At 42.7% G+C, this 27016-nt stretch overlaps 1 protein-coding gene and 1 pseudogene across 1 annotated transcript in view; both read right to left on the reverse strand.

Moving 5' to 3' along the window:
• LOC144503772 (E3 ubiquitin-protein ligase HECW2-like) overlaps positions 1-27016 on the reverse strand; it is a 416880-nt gene that overhangs the window by 130876 nt on the left and 258988 nt on the right. Inside the window, exons 13-16 of the mRNA XM_078228621.1 lie at positions 17343-17467; positions 10428-10613; positions 6433-6567; positions 4598-4700 (exon numbers count right to left, since the gene is read on the reverse strand). Coding sequence (XP_078084747.1) covers positions 4598-4700; positions 6433-6567; positions 10428-10613; positions 17343-17467 — 549 coding nt within the window. The remainder of the gene's footprint in view (positions 1-4597; positions 4701-6432; positions 6568-10427; positions 10614-17342; positions 17468-27016) is intronic.
• Positions 13801-13980, reverse strand: LOC144504150 (U2 spliceosomal RNA; annotated as a pseudogene).

A 27016-nucleotide genomic window follows, 5' to 3' on the forward strand; every position in this document is an offset into this window, starting at 1 on the left:
CAACAAAGTAACATTTTGGAATGTATGTACTTAGGTGGACATATTGCCAACAAATTAGGATTTGCCACCTGATCTTCAGCTTTTGGTTTTGAAGCCAGTACTCATTAAATTTTGTTGATATTTTAGACATCAGGAAACTCTAGAATTAGTAAAATCCTGAAATATGCTGATAGATCACTTGGGAGTAAGTAGTGTGGAGTCCAGCTCGATAGAATACTGCTACTACAGAGTACGTAATTCAAGACTTGGGTGAGCGAGAGAGTTACATGCAGTGAGGGAAGAGGTGCTATTCTGGTCTTTACAAAACAAGTAGTACTCTGAGAGTGAGAGCAAGAGACAACAAGACCTGGAGGCACTAATTAGATGAGTACATTGGTGATTTCATGTTTTTCTGCAGTAGTTTAAACGAGGACAGGGAAATACAAGTACAGGGTTAAATTTAAAATTTAACTCGTTAATATAACTGCAAATAATTGTTGAGTGATATTTCGAAACTTGAAAACCTAATTAGTTAAATTAAATAAAATAGAGATAACAGAACAAGTTGCAACTGTAGCATGTGGGTTCTGGTGGACACCAGTGTAATCCACAGCAACCATATCAGCCACTCAAGGGGCTTCGGCTCAGATTTTATGAGCTGTAGTCTGAGCATCAGACACTGTAATGCATCAAGAAGGAGGAAAGTTAGATGGGCACTTTGTTTTAGGTTAAATACTTCAGATTTGATCCATGGTCAAGGACAGGAGGAAGGGTGAGGAAGGTATGGGAATCTGGAAGGTACTACTGGAGGATCCTCACCCTTGGTAGGCTGGTGAAAAAGGTTGGATCTCATGGGATAAAGGGGGAGGTGGCTAGATGGGTGGAGAACTGGCTTGGTCACAGAAGACAGAGGGTGGTAGTGGAAGGGTCTTTTTCCGGCTGGAGGCCTGTGACTAGTGGTGTTCCGCAGGGCTCTGTATTGGGACCTCTGCTGTTTGTGATTTATATAAACGATCTGGAAGAAGGTGTAACTGGGGTGATCAGTAAGTTTGCGGACGACACAAAATTGGCAGGACTTGCAGATAGTGAGGAGCATTGTCAGAAGCTACAGAAGGATATAGATAGGCTGGAAATTTGGGCAAAGAAATGGCAGATGGAGTTCAATCCTGATAAATGCGAAGTGATGCATTTTGGTAGAAATAATGTAGGGAGGAGTTATATGATAAATGGCAGAACCATAAAGGGTGTAGATACGCAGAGGGACCTGGGTGTGCAAGTCCACAGATCCTTGAAAGTGACGTCACAGGTGGAGAAGAAGGCATATGGCATGCTTGCCTTTATAGGACGGGGCATAGAGTATAAAAGTTGGGGTCTGATGTTGCAGATGTATAGAACGTTGGTTCGGCCGCATCTGGAATACTGCGTCCAGTTCTGGTCGCCACACTACCAGAAGGACGTGGAGGCTTTGGAGAGAGTACAGAGGAGGTTTACCAGGATGTTACCTGGTATGGAGGGGCTTAGTTATGAGGAGAGATTGGGTAAACTGGGGTTGTTCTCCCTGGAAAGACGGAGGATGAGGGGAGACTTAATAGAGGTGTATAAAATTATGAAAGGCATAGATAGGGTGAACGGTGGGAAGCTTTTCCCCAGGTCGGTGGTGACGTTCACGAGGGGTCATAGGTTCAAGGTGAAGGGGGAGAGGTTTAACACAGGTATCAGACGGACATATTTTACACAGAGGGTGGTGGGGGCCTGGAATGCGCTGCCAGGCAAGGTGGTGGAGGCGGACACACTGGGAACGTTTAAGACTTATCTAGACAGCCATATGAACGGAGTGGGAATGGAGGGATACAAAAGAATGGTCTAGTTTGGACCAGGGAGCGGCGCGGGCTTGGAGGGCCGAAGGGCCTGTTCCTGTGCTGTATTGTTCTTTGTTCTTGCACTTGTCCAGCAGATTTGAGTTCTTCCAGTTTGTGTGAACGAGAGTAGGGACTGCATGGAGGATGAGCAAACTGAACATAACACCATGGTATTAGGAGCCATTCAAGTGGGGGGAGTAAAAAGGAATGTTGGGGACAAAATAGATAGTGGGATAGATACTGTTGTTCATGGCCAAGAGCATTTACCCAGAAGGCTGAGCTGCATGCCTAATGTAAGGATTAAGATCATCTCCTTAAAGCTGGAAAGGTATTGGTATGGGAGGGAAAGGATCCAATTGTCATGTTTTGTGTGATTATCAATTACATAGATAAGATTAAGAAACATGTTCTGCTAAAGAGTATGAGCAGTGAGGAGCTAAGTGAAGAAATAGAATGTAAAAGTAATAATTTTTGTATTACTATCTAAGCAATGGGAAAATTGACATAAGGGTATACAAGATCAGAGAGTTGAATGCGTGGCTCAAAAACTGATATGGGAGAAATTGGTTTCAATTTATGGGGCAGTGGCACAAGTGCTAGGGAAAGAGGAAGCTGTTTTGTTGGAACAAGCTTCACTTGAATTGTGCTGGAACTAGTGTCCTGGAAAATTGAATAGCTAGGCCTGTAGACAGGGATTTAAATTAAATGTTTGGGGAAGAGGGGTGTGATGGGAGATTTAGAAAATTAAAGAGAAAGTCCAAAAATGTGCCAGTTAGTGAATTAGCCATGCTAAATTGCCCCTTGATGTCCAAGGATGTGTAGGTTATGTGGACTAACCATGGTAATGGGGATAGGGCAGCGGATGGGCCTGGGTATGATGGTCTTTCGGAGAGCTGGTGCAGATTCGATGGGCCAAATGGCCTCCTTCTGCACTGTAAAGATTCGATGGTACTATGGACGAAGCAATAGTGCAGGGTGGTGATATGGGTAATGGCAACTTGAATGTGACAGGAAGGGGCAGAACTTAAAAGCGCAAGCATGCATCAGTCAGTAGTGAAAAATGATAAAGACAAAATTATAAGGTCTTTATCTGAATGTACACAACATTCATAATAATAGATTAATTGATGGCAAAAATAGAAATAAATGGGTCAGATATGATAGTCATTAAAGAGATGTGATTGCAAGTTAGCCAAGGCTGGAAATTGAATACTCAAGGACATTTGACATTTCAAAAGCATCAGAAGAACAGCTGGAAACGGATTTGTTAATAAAGGATGAAATCAGGGCAGGAGTAAGAAACGATCTTGGCTCAGAAGATCAAGGTGTTGAATCAGTTTGGGTGGGGATAAGAAATAGTGGATGATTTTAATTTTCATATAGATTGGACAATCAAATTGGCAAAGGTGGCCTTGAGGACGAATCCTGCTATAACTCTACAGGTCATTAGATACCACATCTAGAGCACTGCATACAGGTCACCTTATTTAAGAATGAACATACTTGCATTTGAGACAGTTCAAAGCAGGCTCACGAGGTTGATTCCTGGAATTAACAAGTTGTCTTATGAGGAAAGGCTGAGGAGGTGCGGCCTATGCTCATCGGAATTTTGAAGAATGAGTGGTGAATGAAAGTTATTGAAACATAAAAGATTCTGAGTGGACCCGAGAAGGTAACTGCTGTGAGGATGTTTTTCCTCATAGGAGACTAGAGAATTAGGGGTCACATTTTCAGAATAAGGGGTTAAGACAGAGGTGAGAAAAAACTACTTCCTCTCAGAGGGCCATTGATTTTCGGAATTCTCTTCCCCAGAGAGTACTGGAGGCTGGGTCATTGAATATTTTTAAGGCTGAATTACACAGATTTTTGATCTACAAGGGAGTGAAGAGTTATCAAGAGTTACAGGGGCAGGCAGGAAAGTGGAATTGGGGCCATGATCAGATATATATATATATATAATATATATACACACACACATACATACATAAGAGTCATCCAGTCTCGAAACGTTAGCTGTGTTCTAGCTCCACAGATTCAATTAGATCAGTCATGAACTTTTTGAATGTTGGAGCAGACACGAGGACCTGAATTACCTACGCCTATTCCGAATGTTCGAGGGACTCTGCATAAATGCATCAGAAAAAAATCTCCTATTTCTCAATGAAGCAGAAATTAGTCAATGCCATGTAAATAGGGCTAATAGCTGAAGAATGGTAGGAAAAGTGTCCCTTTAATTTGCACAGGAACTTTGAAGCATAAAGAAACAGTTAAATAAAATTAGATATATTGTGTAAAGTAGCAAATCATTACGGGCAAGACTGAAGTTGTTCCATGAATCCCGGAATTCAAAGCTATTTTATAACTGCTTTGACAATTTTAAAAGTTGTCACCCCCTCAGGCAACATGCTGCCACCAAGTGGTGGGAAGCAGCAGTGGCTGTGGGTAAAATATAAATACAATAAAAACATGCTAGCCAATAACTGCCCCAAGGAGGAAGGCTTCATTCTACTGCTCACTAACAAGGAAGCCAATCTGGGGCTCAAGTGACATTATAGGATTCTGAAAGGTAAAGTGCTATAGTGTGTAAAATATAAATTGAATTAATAAAAATCATTTTAACAAGTATTATGATATAAGGTGTTTAGAAGTAGCTTGATTATGTTTCTTGCTTGAATACTTGAGGCTGAGGTCAAGCTCATTCCTGTAGTACTTAAAGCCATGATTTGTACATCGCACCATAAGTAGAAAGGTTAACTTACCCACTGGTACCAGGTCTTGATTGTGGTTTCGACTAATGGTGCCAAAAGTGCTGGATGGTCTCGGAATAACTGGGGGGCCTGCATGACGAGAGTCATCTGCCACCTAGTAGAAATGATGTCTTATTAGAAATAATAAACTATTTTGAGAAAACAGGATGCCACATTCAAATCAGACATTTGTGATTACCATTTTCATAATTAGTTATGATATTGGACTGCAACTTCCAAGCTCCCTGGTGTTGTATTGGACGGGTACCCCAAAGATGCACTGGGGAATCCCATCAGAACTTCACAGCTAAGGGTTTGCATGGCAATTGCCCTGGAGTGCCAACTTCCTCTGGGCAATTGCCCTGTGCTGGGAAACATCTAAGTGCGATTTAAATTGCAAACATAGGATGGTTCGGATAAGATTACACCAAGTTACCCAGGAGAAGTCAGAAGGATTAAAACTGTATCTAATTTCTTCTGGGTCACTGGTGTACAGACCCAGGGAAAATAGAACATAGAACAGTACAGCACAGAACAGGCCCTTCGGCCCACGATGTTGTGCCGAGCTTTATCTGAAACCAAGATCAAGCTATCCCACTCCCTATCATCCTGGTGTGCTCCATGTGCCTATCCAATCCAGGGAACTCTCCGGACTACCCCCTATGGGACTACCATTCAATGAGACTCCTCCTATTGTCTTTCCCCCACCCCTAACAGGACTCTTCCACTCACAAGGACTACAACTCTTGACAGGAACAATAGGAGCTTCCCAACCCATGGGATTCCACCCCCTCCAACCCCCTCCCTCGAGGGCTCTCAACCCACACCCACCCCCAGCTTCAACCTAACTCAGCCTGAATCCCCTCTCCCAAATCCCATCCATTTACCTGAGACACTTACCTTCTGCCTGGCTTGACAAAGACCTTAAAATATCAATGGACTTTCAAGTTATCTAGTTTATGGAAGCTAGTGCTATAGAAAAAAGGGGATGCAACTGCCCTCCCTTTGATTCACTGCACTTTGATGCTAGGCCCCTGGGACATGTTGCACTGCCTGGATCTCACCTGGCCTGAGCTGCAAGATTGAGCGAGACAGGTTGGGAAAAAAAAATTAAGTGGGAACAGAGTGGCAATCCAACGTTGGTTGCAACTCCGAGGAAGTTCAGACCCATTATAATAAACTGAATGTGCACTTCACAAATTCAGAGATTAAGAGCAAAATGTTTTGCCATTTTTCCCACTCTATTTCTTGGCTATCTTGTACTACAAAAACCCTAACAGTGTGGGAAACCTATTCCCAGGCCGTATCCACATGGAGATGACCATGAAAGGCCCTTCCCATTGCCTTTTCTTTTGATAAGGAAACTCCTAACTTTCACACAATATATCTCGACAATATTATGGGAAAGATTGACATCTAATTGCCCAAATGTGCACACAAATGTGTCAAATCATCACATATATTGGCTCTTTTTTTTTCTCCAGTGTACAAAGCAGCCACTCCAGTGCAATGTTTAATTTAGTTTCAGAAACAATCACAGATCTTCAAGCTTATTTGAACACAATTTGTCTTATTTGAAGAAATAAATTACATAAATCTAAGTGGCTGATGTACAAAAAAGCAAACTTTCCAAACAAGACACAACATATGTTTGTTTAAAATAGAACTTAAGGGTCTCAGTTTACTTATTTCCTATTATCAATCACCTTGCACCTTCTTAGATAAGATGTATTATATTCAAATAGCATCAGGGCATACATGTGTAATTTCAGCAGTAATCTTAACACATCAACCTTAAGGCTTTTTTTGTTCATTAATAAGGCAAATCAATGGTTACTGGTACCTACCTCGCCAGCACTGTGGCTGCGCTGCCTTTGCAAGTGCTGCCGATGAACTAACGCGATTGAGGGCCTAGCAGTTTGAAGAGGAAGTCGTGGGTCTATGAAAGTGGTGCTACGGGAATTGTGATCAACAAAAAAGGGCTGGAAAAGGACAAATGAAATCAACAACAGATTACACAAGATGCTTGCAAATGTACACTGATGTACAGAAATTTCTAGATTTAATTTTAAGTGTCATATTAAGACATCTAATCATGGGAGGTCTGCAAATAATATGAACCTCATTATTATAAAACTGCACCTTCAAATTTAACTGAGTAACATGCGAGGTCCTTCAACATGCAATGGATTTTTAAAGACCAACTTTGTCAATGATAATAAGAGAATACTCCCAAGTCATCAAAATTCAGCCAAACCCATGAAGCCTTCCTCATATCCAAAGGAGTTCTTCTGAGATTGGAAATAATCAAAATTAAAAAGATTTCAAATGTGTCTGAATGGCTGGAAGAAAGCTTTGTACTGTATCGTTGATATGATTCTAAGTATAAGTAGTTTATTCAAAGTCTCATGACAGTACATCAATTCTCAATATATCCCCATCAAACTAATTAATTTCCAGGTGTAATCTAAAGGACGATCATTTAACTATATCATAATAAAATCTTGATTCACAAAGTTAATCATTTTAAGATTGATTACAACTCACCAAATAAATGCAGAAATAGTAAAATCTAGTTGTCTCAGACCGTTTCACATTTCAATAGGTAGTCTGCTTATTGCAGAGTGCTGCTAGAAAATATTTCAGCACTCAACTGATTGCCATTTTAGATTAAATCATTTGCAAAAATATTATATATAATATTGGTTCATGTAATTCATAGAGAGCAGCATATAGACTTCAAATTTTATGGGCACAGCAGATTCAGGCATTTTGGCACTTGGGCTTCGACCACTGGAGAAGGGAAAGAGTCTGTCATTGAGCTAAGAAGGGATTAACCTTTGATTGTAGAAAGAAAGCAGAAGCAAGGAGTCCTCAGTTTTCTCATCAAATCATTAAACTTAATGGAAAAAAAAGCTTAATTCTGAAAATTCAATGCAAATACACTTAAATTATTTGTAAGAAAAAAGAATTGCTCAGTTTTTCACTCCCTAGTCAGGTGCATAGGGACGGCCCTGTGAATCTGACCTGGGGAAAAAAGGCCCAGAAGGTCAATAGGGACAGACATGCTGCAGTAAACTTCAGACCACCAGCTCTGATATGAGTGCGGAGGTGAGCTGCGCAGAAGGTTTGTCTCTGTGCACCAGCACGTTAGTGAATTTATTTTAAAAAGCAAAAAGCAGCCCAGCAACCCTCACCCTACATACCCCATCATCACACCCACACCCTCCCCATGACCCCTCTATGCCAACCCATGCTATCACATGCCCCTCTATCCAGTCCCACTGGCCCCTTCATAACCCCAATACCACCTTTTGCACCTCTACCTACTCTCTATGGCCCCCCCTTACTTCAATGTCATCCTATGCTCATCTACCTACCCCAATGGCCCTTCATGTCCCCAATGCCACGCCGTGCCCCTCTACACATCCCTATGGACGTCCAATAAACTGACATTTCTTCAGCTAATCTTGCCTGAAAACAAACATTCAATAAATACTTGGTGCTGTCAATCAAATTATTCAAATCTTAGGCACCTCACTGATGACGTTAGGTTGTAAACTCAGTCATGCAGCACAAATCTTATAATGATAACCCTCAGGCTTATGTCAACAGGTAGGTGAAATATTAAGCACTGATTCTTTTAAACTCCGCATTCGTCTTTAAATTTAAAGTCCAGCAAAGTTAAATCCCTTCACAGCTTTGACAGTTCCAATGAGTTTTGACAGTTCCAGTGAGTTAATGCACTTTTTTTTTTGCACAATCATGTATGAGTTGAAGAACCCCAAAGGGTACCTAATTTACCCCAGTGGGCGCATTATCTCCCCAAAGGGTACCCTACCTTTCCCTGAGGTGTCCTTTGGACCATATATAATTTTTTTTATTAACTCAAGGCATGTGGACTTCGCTGGCTAGGCCAGAATTTATTGCCCATGCCAAATCGCCTTTGAGAAGGTGGTGGTGAACTACCTTCTTGAATCGCTGCAGTCCATGTAGTGTAGGTACAGCCACGATGCTGTTAGGGAGGAAGTTCCAGGATTTTGACCCAGCGATAGTAAAGGAACAGCGATATATTTCCAAGTCAGGATGGTGAGTGGCTTGCAAGGGAACTTCTAAACAGTAGTTCCCATGTATCTGCTGCCCTTGCCCTTCTAAATGGCAGTGGTCGTGGGTTTGGAAGGTGCTGTCTCAGGAACCTTGGTGAGTTACTGCAGTATATCTTGTAGATGATACACACTGCTGTCACTGTTCATCGATAATGAAGGGAGCGTATATTTGTGGAAGGGGTGCCAATCCAGTTGGCTGCTTTGTCCTGAATGGTGTCAAGCTTCTTCAGTGTTGTTGGAGCTGCACTCATCCAGGCAAGGGGAGAACATTCCATCACACTCCTGACTTGTGCCTTGTAGATGGTGAACAGGCTTTGGGTCAAGGGCGAATTACTCACTGCTGAACCACTGATCTGCTCTACCACTGATCTGCTCTTTGTAGCCAAGTATTTACATGGCTGGTCCAGTTGAGTTTCTGGTCAACCGTAACCTCCAGGATGTTGATAGTGTGGGATTTCATGCTGATAGTGCCATTAAGTATCATGGGACAATGGTTAGATTCTCTCTTTTTGGAGATGGTCATTGCCTGGCACTAGTGTGGCACAAATGTTACTTGCCACTTGTCAGCCCAAGCCTGGATATTGTCCAGGTTTTGCTGCATTTGGACATGGACTGCTTCAGTATGAGAAGTCACAAATGGTGCTGAACATTGCACAATGAACATCCCCACTTCTGACCGAATGACGGAAGGAAGATATTGATGAGATAGCTGAAGGTGAAGGGCCTGAGGAACTCCTTCAGTGATGTCCTGAAGCTGAGATGATTGACCTCCAACAACTTGCGCTGGGTATGACTCCAACTAGTGGAGAGTTTCACCCCTGATTCCTATTTACTCCAGTTTTGCGAGGGCTCCCTGATGACAGACTCGGTCAAATACAGCCTTGATATCAAGGGCAGTCGCTCTCACCTCACCTCAAAGGGTACTTTTTGAAAAAAAGTACCTTTCTGAAAGACGTGCTGGTTAAGTGCATTGACCCGAACAGGCGCCAGACTGTGGCGACTGGGGGAATTTCACAGTAACTTCATTGCAGTATTAATGTAAGCCTTACTTGTGACTAATAAATAAACTTTAACTTTAACGCTGGCTATCCAAACAAATACACCAGGTTCAGACCTGCTCTTACTACGAGTAAGTCGGATACCCACATCACCAAAATCACACAGGTGGAAACAGCTGGCTCCAGGAACCACGTCTATGTGATTAATAACCTGCCCCTATTCACCGTGTGAAAATGGTGGTGGCCAGGTTCAGGGGTTGAAACTTCCGGGCTCGGTCTTCTACCAGCGTTTTCGCAAGATAGGCAGCCTCTGTAAATGCGCCACAGACAGGCCAAAGACTTGTTTTTACATAGCACTTTTCATAACAGGTACCTTGCAGCTAATGAAATACATTGTTGTAATGCAGGAAAATGTTGCACACCACATCTGAAGTTCGACATCAATGAATTTTATATTTCAACTCTAAAATTAATTGTTTATCGATGAGGGGAAGGATTTTTTCTTTGAAAAAAATCTGGCTTAATGCTAAAATGAAGAAGGGGCTTAGAGCCTCGAAAGCTTGTGTGGCTTTTGCTACCAAATAAACCTGTTGGACTTTAACCTGGTGTTGTTAAACTTCTTACTGTTATTAATGCTAAAATGCAGAGTTTCAAAAAATCGCACATTCATCATGTATGTGACCAAATTAGTTTGCACACAGAGTCTGGCTTTTTCTTGCATGTTGAGGATCTACTCACCTTTCCCTGATGGTCATGCTTCATTTCCCAGCCTCTTGGAAGTTCCAACTGTTTATTAGCAAATAAGTTCAGGAATGACACCAGATCTCGATTATGCTGATAGCGCTCAAAGTTATGAGCATCCCGCCTCACTTTGGTGATCATATGTTTCAAGCATGTGTTGGTTGTAAACATTCGATAGGCACACTGACAAAAACAATTCAAAATTGACAAGACTGATGACCACAATATGGGAAATGACCATTTCTCAAACATAAGATTGTCATTTAAGACATTGAAAAAGTGCAAAGTGAATATAGCACTTGTGCAAACATAAATGCAATTAAATCTCTTCAAAATCCACATTAAAACGTTTCCTATAGTTTCAGTACAACTCAAAATGTAACATTATATAAAGTGTTTGATCATCTGCGCCCATATTTCCCTGATGTCCTTAAAAAACGGTTTTACCCAAAGACCCCTCCAGCTTCTATTTAAAAACGTTTGAATCTATAGAGTATAAACCACTTTCATGGCAGTCTACTCAACCTTATGATTCTGGAAAGAAGAATCCCTAACTTTGGTTCAGCGTGTCTCTTCTATCCCCACATTCTGTGGTTGTACCAAGCTAAATAATCGTTTTCAATATCTACCATCCACAGCATCATGTCCCTCTTCTAAATTATTTTGCAATGAATACAAGTTCAATTGTTTGAGCATCTCCTGAAAACTGAAAATCTTAAGTTAATGCTATTTTTGTTGCTTTTATCCGAATCCTTAGCAATACATCAGTACATTTGAATGTACAATTTGCAGGATACTTCATAAACAGCCGTACCGATAAATTAAACAGATATCACATCTGTCAGGTCCTTTTAATAACATAATTGACATCCATTTTTTTTTTTACTTTTGGCATCCATCCATTGTCCAAACAGTTCCTGTTCATTGCAGTAATGTGCATTATTTTGCACTGACCCACACAATCCATAAGCCATTCTTTACCTCACCCGTTTAATTTTCTCTGGATGCCACAAGCATTCCTGATACTAATTGGATGGTCACAAGGTTCCTTGTCCTCAAACACTTTCATATTCCTAAAGGTACCCTCTTCCATATCACATGATAAATGGCAGCGCCCGAGAGTTTAAACCCAACATGGCCCTGTCTGTTATTGTTACTTCCTGATGATTTTTTTTAAAGCTGAGATATACCGTTGCTGCAAATTAAACTGGAGGTCTTCATTATGCCATCTTTTTAGAGAGTCTAATGTAATAAACAATAGGAAATTCCTGATGCAACAGTTTTCCATTTTCAATGTGAAGAGAAACCCTGTGCTTAATCCAGTTGGGTATATAAAATGCACATATTAAATAATATGTAATATTTATTTTCCACATTGTAACATGATCCAAGAGGAGAGCATGGTAGCAAACAACATAGACATGCAGAGCTCTGTAGTTAACATAACACTTTATAGCATGGTAACAGATGCAGCTTAGTATATGGCTGGGATTTTCTGGGTACAACGGAGGTGCTCCACTAGGACAGAAAATGGGGTGCCACTGGCACTTGCAAGTCAATCCACCAATAGTAAGCAATCTCATGCTGGCCAGCAATTAACTACCAGCAGGTCATGGGGTAGTGACCTGTCCCAAAAATGGAGGCGGATGGTTAAACTGAAGGTACTGCCGCCATAATTAAAGGGCTAATAGCACTCTGAATCTAACTGCTGCTCTTCGTAGCCATGGCCCTGTTTGGACCCACTGAACTCTGTGTAGCCCTGCCTGTGAGGGAAGTGCTATTACAAATTGAAGCTTTCATTCTGAGCCAAGGCGGCAGTTATAGGCATGACAAATCTCAGATAGCTCAAAAGTTCCACGATGACTTTAAGCAGGTTTTCCTTCAGGCTATTCACAAAAGGTGGGAGGTCTTCTTCTCCAGGGATTGGAGGAGGAGTCTGCCTCACATCACCAAGTAAGCCTGGTGGAGATCACAGGGGCGGTCAGCAACTGCGGGTTATCTGAAGAACGTGGCAGCAGTGCCTCAAGCATGTGAACCACCTTATTTGCTTCACCAAGGTGAGTACTCAACACCTCACTTCCCTTCGAGGCTTACAGATGGAAACATGTGAGGATGAGATTGGTGACGAGGGAATACCCATTCAAAGGGCAGCAATGGGGTCAGGCTGCAGTAGCTCTTGTAAGAGGAATGGCTGCATCTCAGTCAACGGGCACTCGCCTGACAATGTTGATTGGAGCAAGGTCACTCCATGGTGAACAAATGCAAAAGGCATTCGTGTGGCCCCCATCATGGGCAGCTCAGCTGCCATCAGCATAGCTGTGTGACTATCTTCGCCGAGTGACTAACATTGTTCTTTTTTATTCCTGCAGGAACAAGAACGCACAATACAAAAAGAAACGGTGTAGTCTGGCAGCGGGGTGCCTTCCTTAACATCCTTACATCAAAGGAAGAGGAGAATCTGGCATATTGGCAGGGTTGCAAGGCAGTCACTCCACCATGGACTATGAGACAGGAGTGAAGTTGCAAGACAATGAGTAACCTCAACACTGGGCACAAGGGAGCCTTTGTTGAACAAACAGGGTGGCTTCTTATGTAATCCACTGTATACATACAGATCAACAAACTAGTTGATTTTGGAGTGTTCCGATGTGGAGGTATTTCCCTTTTAAGATGTAATGCCGAATCCCCCAAAGAGGAATACCTCACCTCGCAACCTGTTAAGTGTGTGGGAAGGTGTGAACTGTCCTTCAGTAACGTTTAGTGGTTAACTAACAGAAATACCTGACACTCACTTTAAAATGAACATTTATTTATTTAACTAACAGGGAACTTTAATTAAACAAGTAATACATCGAATAAAATAAGATCCTACTGGAATGCTGTTCAAATAAACACAATACTCATTCATTAAACAAAAATATAATAATATATTTTTGGTTAATCTCAGTCTCAAAAACTACAACCAGGTTTTGTGGCTTTCAAAAACTTTTGGCATTCTTCTGTAGATTTCCTCTGTCTGAGAGTTCTTTTTGATTTGGTACCTTTCGCTGGTTAGATGGTGCATTCTCTTACGAGATACATGCAGCTGGCAGGATGGAGAGCTGCTCACTCCCTCTCGACTTGAGAGGTGGCAGTTGCTAACTCTCGTTTTCCCCCTGCACTCTCTTTTATACCTGTGGTGACCTATCAATTTTCCTACAACAGGATTGGTCTGATTTTTTTTTTTATATACTTTTCCAATTCAATCAAATCAAATCCAATTCAGAGTCTCAACGAGTTGAGACATTTCAGATCCAGGCTGACAAGACAGGGCGGGAGACCAAAACCACCCTGTCCTGGGCCTGATCTACATGAGTCAAGCTGATTGGAGAAGGGGGAGGATCCTCCTCCAAGACTTGAGCTCATTTGCATCTTAGCCAAAAGGCCGAGATGCCGCTTTTAAAAATTGCTTCATATGAAACACATGAAGCCTCAGCGTAACCCAATGACCCCAACCAAGTGCAGGCGATCCATACTACACTTGATCTTAGCCAAAAGGCCGAGAAGCGATTTTTTCAACATCATCAAATTCAAATCTTATAGGCTTTTCATAGCTGAGTGCTTGCTTTAAATTGATTGGGCAAAATTCAAACATTCAAATGCCTGAAGCTTGTTACCAAGGCAACCCTGCTGCCTTGCATTGGATACAAATGTTTCAGTCTGGGACTCTGTATGTATTTTGTATTTTAAACCTCCAAGTCCTGAAACCAAAACCAACTTTTAAAGGGACCAAGCAATGTTTTGTCCCTCCAGCATTTTCTTTACATCTTTACAAACTCAACTTCGCAACATGGAGGCACAAGTTTGGAAGTGCAGAACCCTTTGATTTATCTATTCTCTCACGCTTGTCAGCCAGAAGGACAGACAGCTGTCACCTCCAGGGAACAGTCACCCACTTCTGAGGAGGAGGAGGGTACATCAAAGGGTACAGCACCACATCATTTCCACGCACCTTTCAGCAACACAGATAATCACATATCAGTGGGCATCTATTCGCATTTAGATCCAGGTCACAACCATCTCCAATAGGAAAAAATCTAACCATCGCTCCTTGACATCCAATGGCATCACCATCACATCTTATCCAGGCCCTATCCCTGTAATCTCACGTATTTACTTCGTTAATTCCCCTAACCGAAACATCTTGGGACACTAAGAGGCAATTTAGTATGGCTAATCAACAAAGCCTACACATCTTTGGACTGTGGAAGGAAACTGAAGCACCTGGAGGGAACATGCAGACACAGAGAGAAGGTGAACTCCACACAGTCACCCAGGGCTGGAATTGAACTCAGGTCCCTGATACTGTGAGGCAACGGTGCTAACCATTGTGCCACCCCTTTCTGTTGATGAAGGGCCAATGCTTGGCCTATGGGAGCCTTAATGGCCACATGCAGGCAGATGATCACACCTTGCAACTGTGGAATTCAGCAATGGTCCCAAAATCTATAGCTCTCAATGCAATTATGGATGTATTGGCTGGCCTTCTAAAGCAGGTAAGGGTCACCATCTTGATGTAATGATACGCTGGAGACTAAAAGATCCTACACATACATCCAGTGTGTCCCCGGAAAGAACAAATGCACAGATGTTCGACTGCCCGAGGCAATAGCACTTTCCCACTTCTTGAATTCTTTGCCCAATTGCAGGTCTGACCCACAGTGCTGCAATCTCCATCATGGGTAGGGTAAGGAGGCAGGTACACAGCTGGAACAAGGATCAAACTTCAAGTTGTTTGCACCAATCTGATCTATTCCAGTCATCTCACCAACTGAGCTGACTAGAAGTCTGACCAGCTGTGGCAACATACACTTTTGCACGCATGTTGTAGCCTGGAGCAATGGATAGGGATTGCCAAGGTTCCAATTTCTATCTATCACATGGCCGACTAGGAATCTCTCTCGCTCTTACCGCCTAGCATGGGCATCAAGTCCTGGAGTAGAGCTTGAAACTTTTGAGTTCAGAGGCAGGACCACTCCCCACTGCACCACAAGACCTTCAAGCTCTTTCTTTCTCAGCTGCTCATTTTCATTATAGAATTTGCCTTCTGAGTGCACAATGCTCATGGCAGGTAGGCACTGTCAGTCTCCAGGGTCTCTCACACAGTCACTCCCCCCACCCTCCTTTTAAATTCACACAAGTGCAAGTTGCTGGATGGCACTCTGGCAGCACACCCCCAAAGCCCTGGCACCTGAAACTAGTCCACCCATAACAAGATATGATGCCTGTGCTTCTCATGTCAAGGCACATTGCCTTACTCGACAGCTGCTATATTAATCCTGAATTGAACTGCAACCTCTTTGCTGCCTTGGATAGTCAGAAGCTTTTTCCCAGGTGGAAGAGTCAATTACTAGGGGGCATAAGTTTAAGGTGCGAGGGGTAAGGTTTAAAAGAGATGTACGAGGCAAGTTTTTTTTTTACAGAGGGTGGTGGGTGCCTGGAACTCACTGCCGAGGGATGTAGTGGAAGCGGATATGATCGTGACTTTTAAGGGGCGAATTGACAAATACATGAATAGGATGGGAATAGAGGGATCTGGTCCCCGGAAGGTTAGGTGGTTTTAGTTCAGTCGGGCAGCATGGTCGGTGCAGGCTTGGAGAGCTGAAGGGCCTGTTCCTGTGCTGTAATTTTCTTTGTTCTTTGTTCATATACCTGACATGGCTCTGACGCCTTGTGATTCCAGTGGACTTTCTATAAAGTTCAAACAAGCCTACAAAATACAGTAAATGGTAGAGCCCTTAGAAATATTAGCATACAGAGGGACCTAGGCGTGCAGATCCACAGTTCCCCAAAGGTGGCAACTCCGGTTGACAAGGTGGTCAAGAAGACGTATGGAATGCTGGCCTTCATCAGTCGGGGCATTGAGTATAGGAATGTCGCAGCTGAAAAAGACTTCAGTTAGGCCACATTTGGAGTATTATGTACAATTTTGGTCGCCACATTACCAAAAGGATGTTGATGCATTGGAAAGGTGCAGCAGAGATTGACCAGGATGCTGCCTGGTTTGGAGGATATGGACTATGAAGAAAGGTTGAACAAACTTGGATTGTTTTCATTGGAGCGTCGGAGGATGAGGGGGGACCTGATAGGGGTTTACAAGATTATGACAGGCTTGGGTAGAGTGGATAGTCAGAGTCTTTTTCCCAGGGTCAAAGGGTCAATTACTCGGGGGCGTAGGTTGAAAGTGAGGGGGGAAAAGTTTAAAAGAGATGTAAAGGGCAAGTTTTTCCACACAGAGGGTGGTGAATGCCTGGAACGTGCTGCCAGAGGAGGTGGTGGAAGCAGATTCTATAACAATGTTCAAGAGGCATCTGGATAGAGAGGGATTTGGACCACGTAGAGGCAAGAAAACATTAGATTAGAGAGGCATCTGTGTCGTCATAGACTTGGTGGGCCGAAGGGCTGTTCCTGTGCTGTACTGTTCTTTGTAAAATAGCATTCCTTTGGCACTTTAATTGGCTTAATTACCTTTTGGTTGGTTTGGGGCCATGGCGTATGCTCCATATAAAATTGGAATTGACATGAGGACATCGGAACGCTTTCCCACATGACAATGCATCCTTACTAGCCGAAACCACTCCTCCCACCTCCAAGCACATTCGCAAAGGGCTCAGAAAATTCTGCCCTGTCATTTTGCTAGATGTTTGGATGCACCAAGTTGTACAAAGGACCAGCTTATCACCATGTCAACTGTGCAGGTGGTAGTGCGCACTCATTCCAGCCAACAGCTCCCAAGTCTCCAATGTGGTCTCAGGTGTATTAAAATAAAAGTATCTGCAGATATCAGAATGCAGTGCAGCTGGGTTCCGCATCGGAAATAATGCTCTACAGTAATCAACATATCTAAATAAAACAACAAAATAACTAGCTTACAGGGTTTGAATGTAGCACTGTGAAGAATTCTGGACTGGTGAAGAATTTGACAGGAGGAGACTGCAGCAGCAAATTCATCCTGGAACGGGAGGCAGAGTGAGAGAGTGTGGGCTCTCTTCTGAAATCTGTTGTGACAAAGGAAAAGTCAAAATCTTTCTGAACTCCATTTTACAAAACTCTGCACCCAAATGTGCTATTTTCAGACATTTTGCAAAGTCTCATCTCATCAGGTGATGGTCACACATTATAATGCACATAATTTAAAATGTTGCAAAAAATCAAGAAAATATATCATTCCTGTGTTTGATTGCACTTTGCTTAATATGGACAGGAATGAATAGACAAGTGCTCAGGCTCTCAAATTTTAAGACACTACAGTAAGTTATAAAGATTAGTCATTCCCAGTTAACCAGGACAGTGCTAAAATCCTGAAAATTCGTTTCAGAATAGCTCTCTCTGCATTTGGTTAAAACTTAATCAGACACACTTCATGGATTCGTTGAATGGGTATAGTCATCAGGTTGTTAAATAAAAGCGATGATAAGTGATGCATTAAGATCCTTAGGTTTGGTACACCAAATTCAATGTTTGCTAAATCATTTAGAATTTTTTAATTCTAGAATTTGTTGGAAAATGAGACATTTTCTACTTTTTCAGGAGGTGTGATTTTATAAACTTGCTTCCAATGGCTACTGAAGGCATTCTGGGTTGTGCAATCATCAAATTGGCTCTGCTGTGCCAACATCATTCCAGTCACAGGACAAGCCAAATGTTCCCACATCAGATATTTTTATGACTTCTTTGAAGAAGATTGAAAACTGTAGTGCCAAATAATTAGTTTTGAACGTTGAGTTTACACTCATACACTCCTGGATTGAAGTCCCATAAAGTTTCTGCAAAGTATAAAGAGGAGAATTACAATCTACAATTTGTGCTGGAACAATATTGATTCTTGATCTTAATTAAAACTATGATATCAAGCTCTGTGTTGCCTCAACTAATTAGCCCAGTGAAAAACTGATCCATACAGGCCAGAAAGACCACAGGTTCAATCTCCTATCTGTTCTAAGTTTGTAACTGTCAGGCAAGCTGGCTGTTCGAAACACCACAAATAACCTCAATACCATTGCAATAGAAAGGGAAAACCAGGCTGTTCTTGATTATGTATGGCCTGTATGGATCAGTTTTTCACTGGGCTAATTAGTTGAGGCAACACAGAGCTTGATATCATAGTTTTAATTAAGATCAAGAATCAATATTGTTCCAGCACAAATTGTAGATTGTAATTCTCCTCTTTATACTAGCATCCACTGTTAAAGTGCTTGTGCATAGCTATCAGGCAAGGTTCAGTGGTGTTGTAACTGCAGATGGGGCGGCACGGTAGCACAGTGGTTAGCACTGCTGCTTCACAGCTCCAGGGTCCCAGGTTCGATTCCTGGCTCGGGTCACTGTCTGTGTGGAGTTTGCACATTCTCCTCGTGTCTGCGTGGGTTTCCTCCGGGTGCTCCGGTTTCCTCCCACAGTCCAAAGATGTGCGGGTTAGGTTGATTGGCCAGGTTAAAAAAAATTGCCCCTTAGAGTCCTGAGATGCGTAGGTTAGAGGGATTAGCGGGTAAATATGTGGGGGTAGGGCCTGGGTGGGATTGTGGTCGGTGCAGACTCGATGGGCCGAATGGCCTCCTTCTGCACTGTAGGGATTCTGTGATAACATTCTCTGTGGGATAACATAACAGAATGGCCATTTGTTCAAGATACCCAAGGGCAACCAGCACCTGTGGAAATGTAAACCAGCAATGAGTCAGCACCTTTGGAACATGAGCGGCAGGTATTGGTGGAAAGAGGGCGAAATTTCAAGAAACTATTTTAAATGTATCAAAATATTTGCGGTGTAGCAATAAAAATGATGGTGCAATAGCAGGGCATGCAGAATACAATGCAATCAGCTACGAATGTGTCTGAGTTACCAGGTTTATAATCCAATCACTTTACGGTAAAGACTTAAATTTTAGCTCAAAACATTTGTCCATTTCCCTTTTCTTTTTCTTGATCCCTCTTGGACCATTCTTCCTTGCCTTCTTCCCATTCTCTCACCTAGAGTGCGTTGGGATGCAGTTTTACAGGTGGCAGTTGCACTCAGTTATCTTGAACCCTGTAGCCATTCTCTTCGGTGATCCCAGAGCAACTGTGACCAAGTTACCCATCTGCCAAATTACCTTTTATTTCTTCCACCCTAACCCTAGCCTCTACTCGAATTCTCCACCATTCTTCTATGACCATTCCAGGATTGAATCCCCTTGATAAGCTCAAGACTACCCTTCCATTTCCCAAAGTGTTCACCAAAGCACATGTCACTGTCTCCTTACAAGCAAGAACCAGCCTCCCACCCATTGACTCTGTCTACACTTCCCGCTGCCTCGGCAAAGCAGTCAGCATAATTAGGGACCCCAGGCACCCCGGACATTTTCTCTTCCACTTTCTTCCTTCGGGAAAAAGGTACAAAAGTCTGAGGTCATGGACCAACCGACTCAAGAACAGCTTCTTCCCTGCTGCTGTCAGACTTTTGAATAGACTTACCTTGCATTAAGTTGATCTTTCTCGACACCCTAGCTATGACTGTAACACTGCATTCTGCTCTCTCTCATTGCCTTCTCTATGAACAGTATGTTTTGTCTGTATGGCGCACGAGAAACAATACTTTGCACTGTATGTTAATACATGTGACAATAATAAATCAAATCAAATCAAACTACTCTTTATTCACTCTCCTCTCCCAATAACCTTCCTGACTAGCAGGCAACTGAGGGTAAATCTGCTAACCTCCTTCCTATCCTATTCAGCCACAAGATTGCTTCTCCCTTGGATTCATCTAGCACATCAACTATCCACTTGCCACTCTCTCCAGAAAGTCCATTCACTCTTAAACAAGAACATCTGTGTTTTCATTGGATGATTGCATTTGGAAACTTGACTCACAGTGAGGACTCACTCCTATAGTGAAGAAAGAGCCCATTGGGCCCATCAAGTCTGCACCAACCACAATCCCACCCAGGCCCCTCCCCCACATCCCTCCATATTTACCCGCTAATTAGAATGACTTGGTGTAACAATGAGTTTTTGTTTGCTCATGGTAAATAAATGGAATCCGTTTGGCCACTGATGAATGGCATTAGTTGTTAACCCGTGACTCCCCTTCACTGATGGGAAGGTGACTTGATGCAATTGTGCAATTTCCACATTGGCACGAATGACATGGGTAGAAAAAGTAGCGAGGTCCTGCAACAGCAATTGTGGGAGTGAGGTAGAAGATTAAAAAGCAGCACCTCTAGGGTAGTAATCTCAGAATTACTCCCTGTGCCACATGCTAGTGAGGCTAGGGACAGGGAGATAGAACAGCTGAATACATGGCTAAAGAACTGGCGCAGCAGGGAGGGCTTCAGATTTCATTTGGATGTCTTCCAGGGAAGGTGGGGCCTGTACAAGAAGGAAGGGTTACATCTGAACTGGAGGGGCACCAGTGTCCTGGCTGGAAGGTTTGCTAGTGTGGTTCGGGTGGGTTTAAACTAAGTGTGGCGGGGGGTTGTAATCAGAACAGTAGGTCAGCAAGTGTGGGGATTGGGGATGAGCATGGGACCAAGGTCAGGCTAGCTAAGAGGAAGAGCAGGCTCTGGAGTGCATCTGCTTCAATGCAAGGAGTATAACAGGTAAGACAGATGAACTTAGAGCCTTGATTCAGGCGCGGAACTTGGATGTAGTTGTGGTAATGGAGATTTGGTTAAAAGAGAGAAAGGAGTGGCAGCTAAATATTCCAGGATATTGGTGTTTTAGGCGAGACAGAGGGGAAGATAAAAGAGTTGGGGGAGTTACAATACTGGTTCGGGAACATATTACAGCTGTACAGAGGGAGGACCTTGAAAGAATCATGTAATGAGACACCAAAAGAGAAAATGCTGAAAAATCTCAGCAGGTCTGACAGCATCTGTAAAGAGAGAAAAGAGCTGACATTTCGAGTCCAGATGACCCTTTGTCAAAGATTTGTCTAGCTTTGACAAAGGGTCATCTGGATTCGAAACATCAGTTCTTTTCTCTTCTTACAGATGCTGCCAGACCTGCTGAGATTTTCCAGCATTTTCTCTTTTGGTTTCAGATTCCAGCATCCACAGTAATTTGCTTTTATTATATAATGAGACACTGTGGGTAGAGTTCAGAAACAGGAAGCGGGCAGTCACTATGATGGGGATGTACTACAGGCCTCGCAACAGCCCACGGGAAGTTGAAGAATGAATATGCAAGCAGATTCTGGACAGATGTAGAAATAATAGAGTTGTTGTAGCGGGAGACTTTAATTTTCCTCATATTGACTGGAAACCCCTTAGGGCTAGGAGTCCAGACGGTGAAAAATTTGTTAAGTGTGCCCAGGTAGGTTTTTTGGAACATTATGTAGATAGTCCGACTATACTGGACCTGGTACTTGGGAATGAGCCCGACCAGGTCATCATGGTGCAATGGGGGAAAATGTGGTGAACAGTGACCACAATTCTGTTATTTTTCGGATACTCATGGAAAAGGACAAGTGTTGTCCTAGGGTTAAGGTGCTAAATTGGGGGAAGGCGAACTACAACTGGATTAGGCAGGATTTGGAAGCTGTTGTTTGGGAGAGGCTGCTTGAGAGTAGATCCACATCTGGCATGTGGGAGTCTTTTAAACAGCAGTTGATCGGAGTGCAGGAAAGGCATGTGCCTATGGAAAGGAAGGAAAGGCAGGCGTCAGGAACCGTGGGTGACTAAGGAAATTGCAAGTCTAGTCAAAAAGAAAAAGGATGCATACATAAGGTCTAGGCAACTAAAAATAGATGAAGTACTTGAAGAATACAGGGAAAATGGAAAATAATTCAAACAGGGAGTTAGGAGGGCAAAAAGGGATCACAAAATGTTCTTGGCAGGCAAGATTAAGGAGAATCCCAAGGCATTTTATACATATATTAGGAACAAGACGGTAGCTAGAGAAAGAGTTGATCCACTCAAGGAAAACGGAAGGAAATTATGCACAGAACCAAGGAAAGTGGGTGAGATCTTTAATGAGTACTTTGCATCGGTATTCACAAAGGAGAGGGACACGTTGATTAATGGTGTCTCGGAGGAGTATATAAACCCTCTAGAGCAAGTCATCATTACAAAGGAGAAAGTGTTAGGTGTATTAAAAAGCATTCAGGTAGACAAATATCCAGGGCCAGATGGCATCTATCCCAGATTACTGAGGGAGACAAGAGAGAAAATTGCCAGGCCTCTAAAAGAAATCTTTGTTTCCTTGTTGGCCACAGGTGAGGTCCCAGAGGATTGGAGGATAGCCAATGTTGTCCTGTTATCTAAGAAAGGTAGCAAGAATAACCTGAGTATTTATAGGCCAGTGAGCTTGACGTAAATGATATTGAAATTGTTGGAGAAGATTCTTAGGGATAGGATCTGTACACATTTGGAACTGAATGGTCTTATTAGTGACAGACTGCGCGGTTTTGTATGAGGGAGGTCATATCTCACTAATCTGATTGAGTTTTTTGAGAAGGTGACAAAAATGATTGTAGACGGAAGGACCGTGGATATTGTTTACATGGACTTTAGTAAAGCATTTGACAAGATCCTTCATGGAAGGCCGGTGCAAAAGGTTTAATCACACAGGATCAAGGATGAACTAGCTAGATGAATTCAGAACTGGCTTGGCCACAGAAGACAGAGGTTGGTGGTGGAAGGATGTTTTTCTGAATGGAGGTGTGTAACTAGTGGTGTTTCCACAGGGATCAGTGCTGGGACCTCTGTTGTTTGTAATATGTATAAATGACTTGGAAGAAAATGTAGCTGGTCTGATTAGCAAGTTTCTGAATGATACTAAGATTATTGGAGTTGCGGATAGTGATGAAGATTGTCAGAGAATACAACAGGGTATAGATAGACTGGAAATTTGGGCAGAGAAATGGCAGATAGAATTTAATCCAGACCAATGTGAGGTGATGCATTTTGGTAGATCCAACTCAGGTGGAAGCTAAAAAATAAATGGCGGAACCATCAGGAGCATAGTCACACAGAGAGATCTTGGAGTACAGGTCCACAGATCCTTAAAAGTGGCAGCACAGGTGGAAAAGGTGGTGAAGAAAGCATACGACATGCTTGCCTTTATTGGTCAGGGCATCGAGTATAAAAGTTGGCAAATTATGTTGCAGCTATATAAAATGTTGGTTAGGCCACACTTGGAATACTGTGTCCAATTCTGGTCGCCACAATACCAGAAGGATGTGGAGGCTTTGGAGGGAGTACAGAAAAGGTTTACCAGGATGTTGCCTGGTATGGAGGGGTTTTGCTATGAGGAGGGATTGAATAAACTGGGATTGCTCTCCCAAACGGAGGCTGAGGAGCGACCGGATAGTATATAAAATTATGAGGGGCATAGATAAGGTCAATAGTTGTAAGCTTTTTCCCAGAGCGGAAATGACAATTACAAAGGGGGCACAAGCTCAAGGTAAGGGGGAAAGGCTTAGAGATGTGTGGGGGGGAAGTTTTTTTTTTACACAGAGGATGATGGGGGCCTGGAATGCACTGCCAAGTGAGTTGATTGAGGCAGACATGTTAGCGACATTTAAGACTTACCAGGGAAGACACATGAACAGGCATGAAATAGAGCGATATAGGCGGTTGGTCCAGATAGGACAATGTGATCGGCGCAGGCTTAGTGGGCCGAAGGGCCTGTTCCTGTGCTGTACTGTTCTTTGTTCTTTGTGTGTCCTTCACTATAGCTTTCACTCTCCAAGGCTGCATTCCTGTCTTCCACTACATAGCTTTTCAAAATTTGACACGAGTCAACTGAGTTGTGCGATCCTTTTAAATGCACAAAATTAAAAATCTGGCTTTTTCTCCCTTCCAGGGCAATGGGCTCTGACTCCTGTAGAATTAACTTGGACCCTGTCTATTGGATGAGCAAGTGAGTATGCGTTCCAAAGAGCCCAAGATGTCAGCTCCATCTGGAGCCTCACAATGAGCAAGTACAAAGGCCACAAAGTACAAAGTCCAACCACTCCAACTAATACTTCTCCCTCGTCCCGCCCCAGTCCATCACCTGCAAGACACCCATGCCACATGTGGACCCTACACCCTAGGTACATTGACTGTAGGACACCAAGCTGTGCATTTTTCTTTTCCTTGCCCCTCCCTGCAGCTGGGGAACACCATGCTTCCAATGGTTGCTCCTGCTGCATGGCCACTGCTTTTCTGCACTGAATCCTATCTCTGATTTCAGACTGAGGTCTACGTAGTCCTGTACTGCCTATCATCTATGACTCTGTTCCATTTCACAACAGGAATGTTTGCACTCTCTGACACCTGCCTGCCAGCCCTGAACTTCAATAGAACTGAGGGCCGACTTAGGCACAACAACCTTTAACAGTCAGGTTTGACGCTGATGTTATTTCCCGCTGGCGTGAGGCAAGCTTGGAAGGCCTGATGGGATTCCAGTAGGCAAATATTTTAATAAGAATTCATGAGATGTAAGTGGAGTTTGCACAACCTGCCAGTGGCAAGAGCAAAGCGTTACTGGAAGAATTGCAACGTGATTTTACGCCAGCAGGTTTCTGACATTTTACCTCCTGCCAAATTCACCACAAGTGAGTGGATTGGGAGAATTCCATCCTTCTGGTTTTAAAGAAGTCTGACAAACCAAAGGACTGTAATAAGAAAACTAAAAGCAATATTAATTAAACACTATTTTGTCAGCAATTTATAATCTAAACTACAGAAACAGTAACCCATGTTAATGCTTTAGCACGACTGATAACTACACGCCTCAGCTATCCTTTCTATGGAATTACAGCCTTTATAGGAAACAGCCCACAGTCACTCCTAGCTTCCAATGGATTTCCATTTTCCCAAATAACCACTTTGAGTGACCATTGAAAGTTGCTTCCTTAATTTTGTGGAGATATTCCAAATCCACTGCCAGTAGTCTGCTCTGATGATTTTTCCATTTTTCTGCCACCACTCCACTAGCACCATCCATAGCCAATGTCACCCACCCTGCCGCACCAAGATGAATCTTGCAAATTCCTCTAATGACTACGGGATGTGTCTCTTCCCGCATTCTGCTTCGGTCTGCTTGCAGAGAGCTTGGAGTTTGTTGTCTCTCTGCTGACCACACTAACAGCAATCTTTTCCATCTCTCTCATTTTTCTCTTCAGTCCAATAACTTGGAGACTGAAAAGCTCCTCACTATCAGCACAGCTGCCCTTGCCTTTGTTTCCATGTGAGAGTACTTTGCACCTTGCTTATATCTTGATTTGGGCCCCTTTCTGCCACCATAACAACCAAGCCACTCAGGCTTGATATTTGTAACAGGTCACATCACCCTTTCATTCCTCCATTTTACCCTCATGACCCAAAGCATAACATTCTTAGAAACTTCATATTTGTAACATGGCTTAATATTTTGCCTGATTAGTCTTCCCAAAAGTCATTACTTCACACTTCTTCAGATTGACCACCATATGTTACTCTTCCACCCACCTGACTAATCCATTGATATCTTCTTTCAGTCTATAGTTTTTTTTCTTCATGATCAACCACACAACCAATTCTAGTATCGTATCCCTCATATTCAAGTCCAAACCATTGATCTATACCACAGCAAGCAAGGGACCTAGTACTGAGCTCTAGGGAATCCTACTGGAGATAGTTTTCCAACCATAAAAACAACCAAATATTACCCTTTGCTTCCTGCCTCTGAGCCAATTTCCAATCCAACTTGCCACTTTGTCTTGGACCCCTTGGGACCAGGCGCAGGCTTGGTGGGCCAAAGGACCTGTTCTTGTAATGTACTGTTCTTTGTTCACTTCTGTGACCAGTATGCCATGCGGGACCTTATCAAACGTCTTGCTAAATAAAACCCATGGTCAACATCAAATATACCCTCACCTTTTTGTACCTCCTCAAAAAATTCAATGTTAGTCAGAACCAACCTTTAACTAACAAATCAGTGTTGACTGTCTTTCATTAATCTCTGTTTTTCTAAATTAAGATTTATCCTATCACTCAGAATTTTTTCACTATCGCATTCAGACTGACTGGCCTATATTTACTGGGATTATCTCTTTCTCTCTTTTTAAGCAATGGTACAACATTAGCTCTTCTCCAATTCTCTGGCACAACCCAAGGAGGATTAGAAAATAATAGTCAGACCTTCCCTTTTGTCTTCTCTTGCTTTCTTCTACAGCTGAGGATACATTTCTCCCAGGCCTAGGGAATTAGCCACTTTCCTAATACTTTTGAGGAGGTAACTAAGTGTGTTGATGAAGGTAGGGCAGTTGATGTCATATACATGGATTTTAGTGAGGCGTTTGATAAGGTCTCCCATGGTCGGCTTATGATGAAAGTAAGGAGGTGTGGGATAGAGGGAAAGTTGGCCGATTGGATAGGTTACTGGCTATCTGATCGAAGTAAGAAGTTTAACAACACCAGGTTAAAGTCCAACAGGTTTATTTGGTAGCAAAAGCCACACAAGCTTTCGAGGCTCTAAGCCTCTTCTTCAGGTGAGTGGGAATTCTGTTCACAAACAGAACTTATAAAGACACAGACTCAATTTACATGAATAATGGTTGGAATGCGAATACTTACAACTAATCCAGTCTTTAAGAAACAAAA

The sequence above is a fragment of the Mustelus asterias genome, chromosome 14, assembly GCF_964213995.1.
Source record: "Mustelus asterias chromosome 14, sMusAst1.hap1.1, whole genome shotgun sequence".
Classification (NCBI taxonomy): domain Eukaryota; kingdom Metazoa; phylum Chordata; class Chondrichthyes; order Carcharhiniformes; family Triakidae; genus Mustelus; species Mustelus asterias.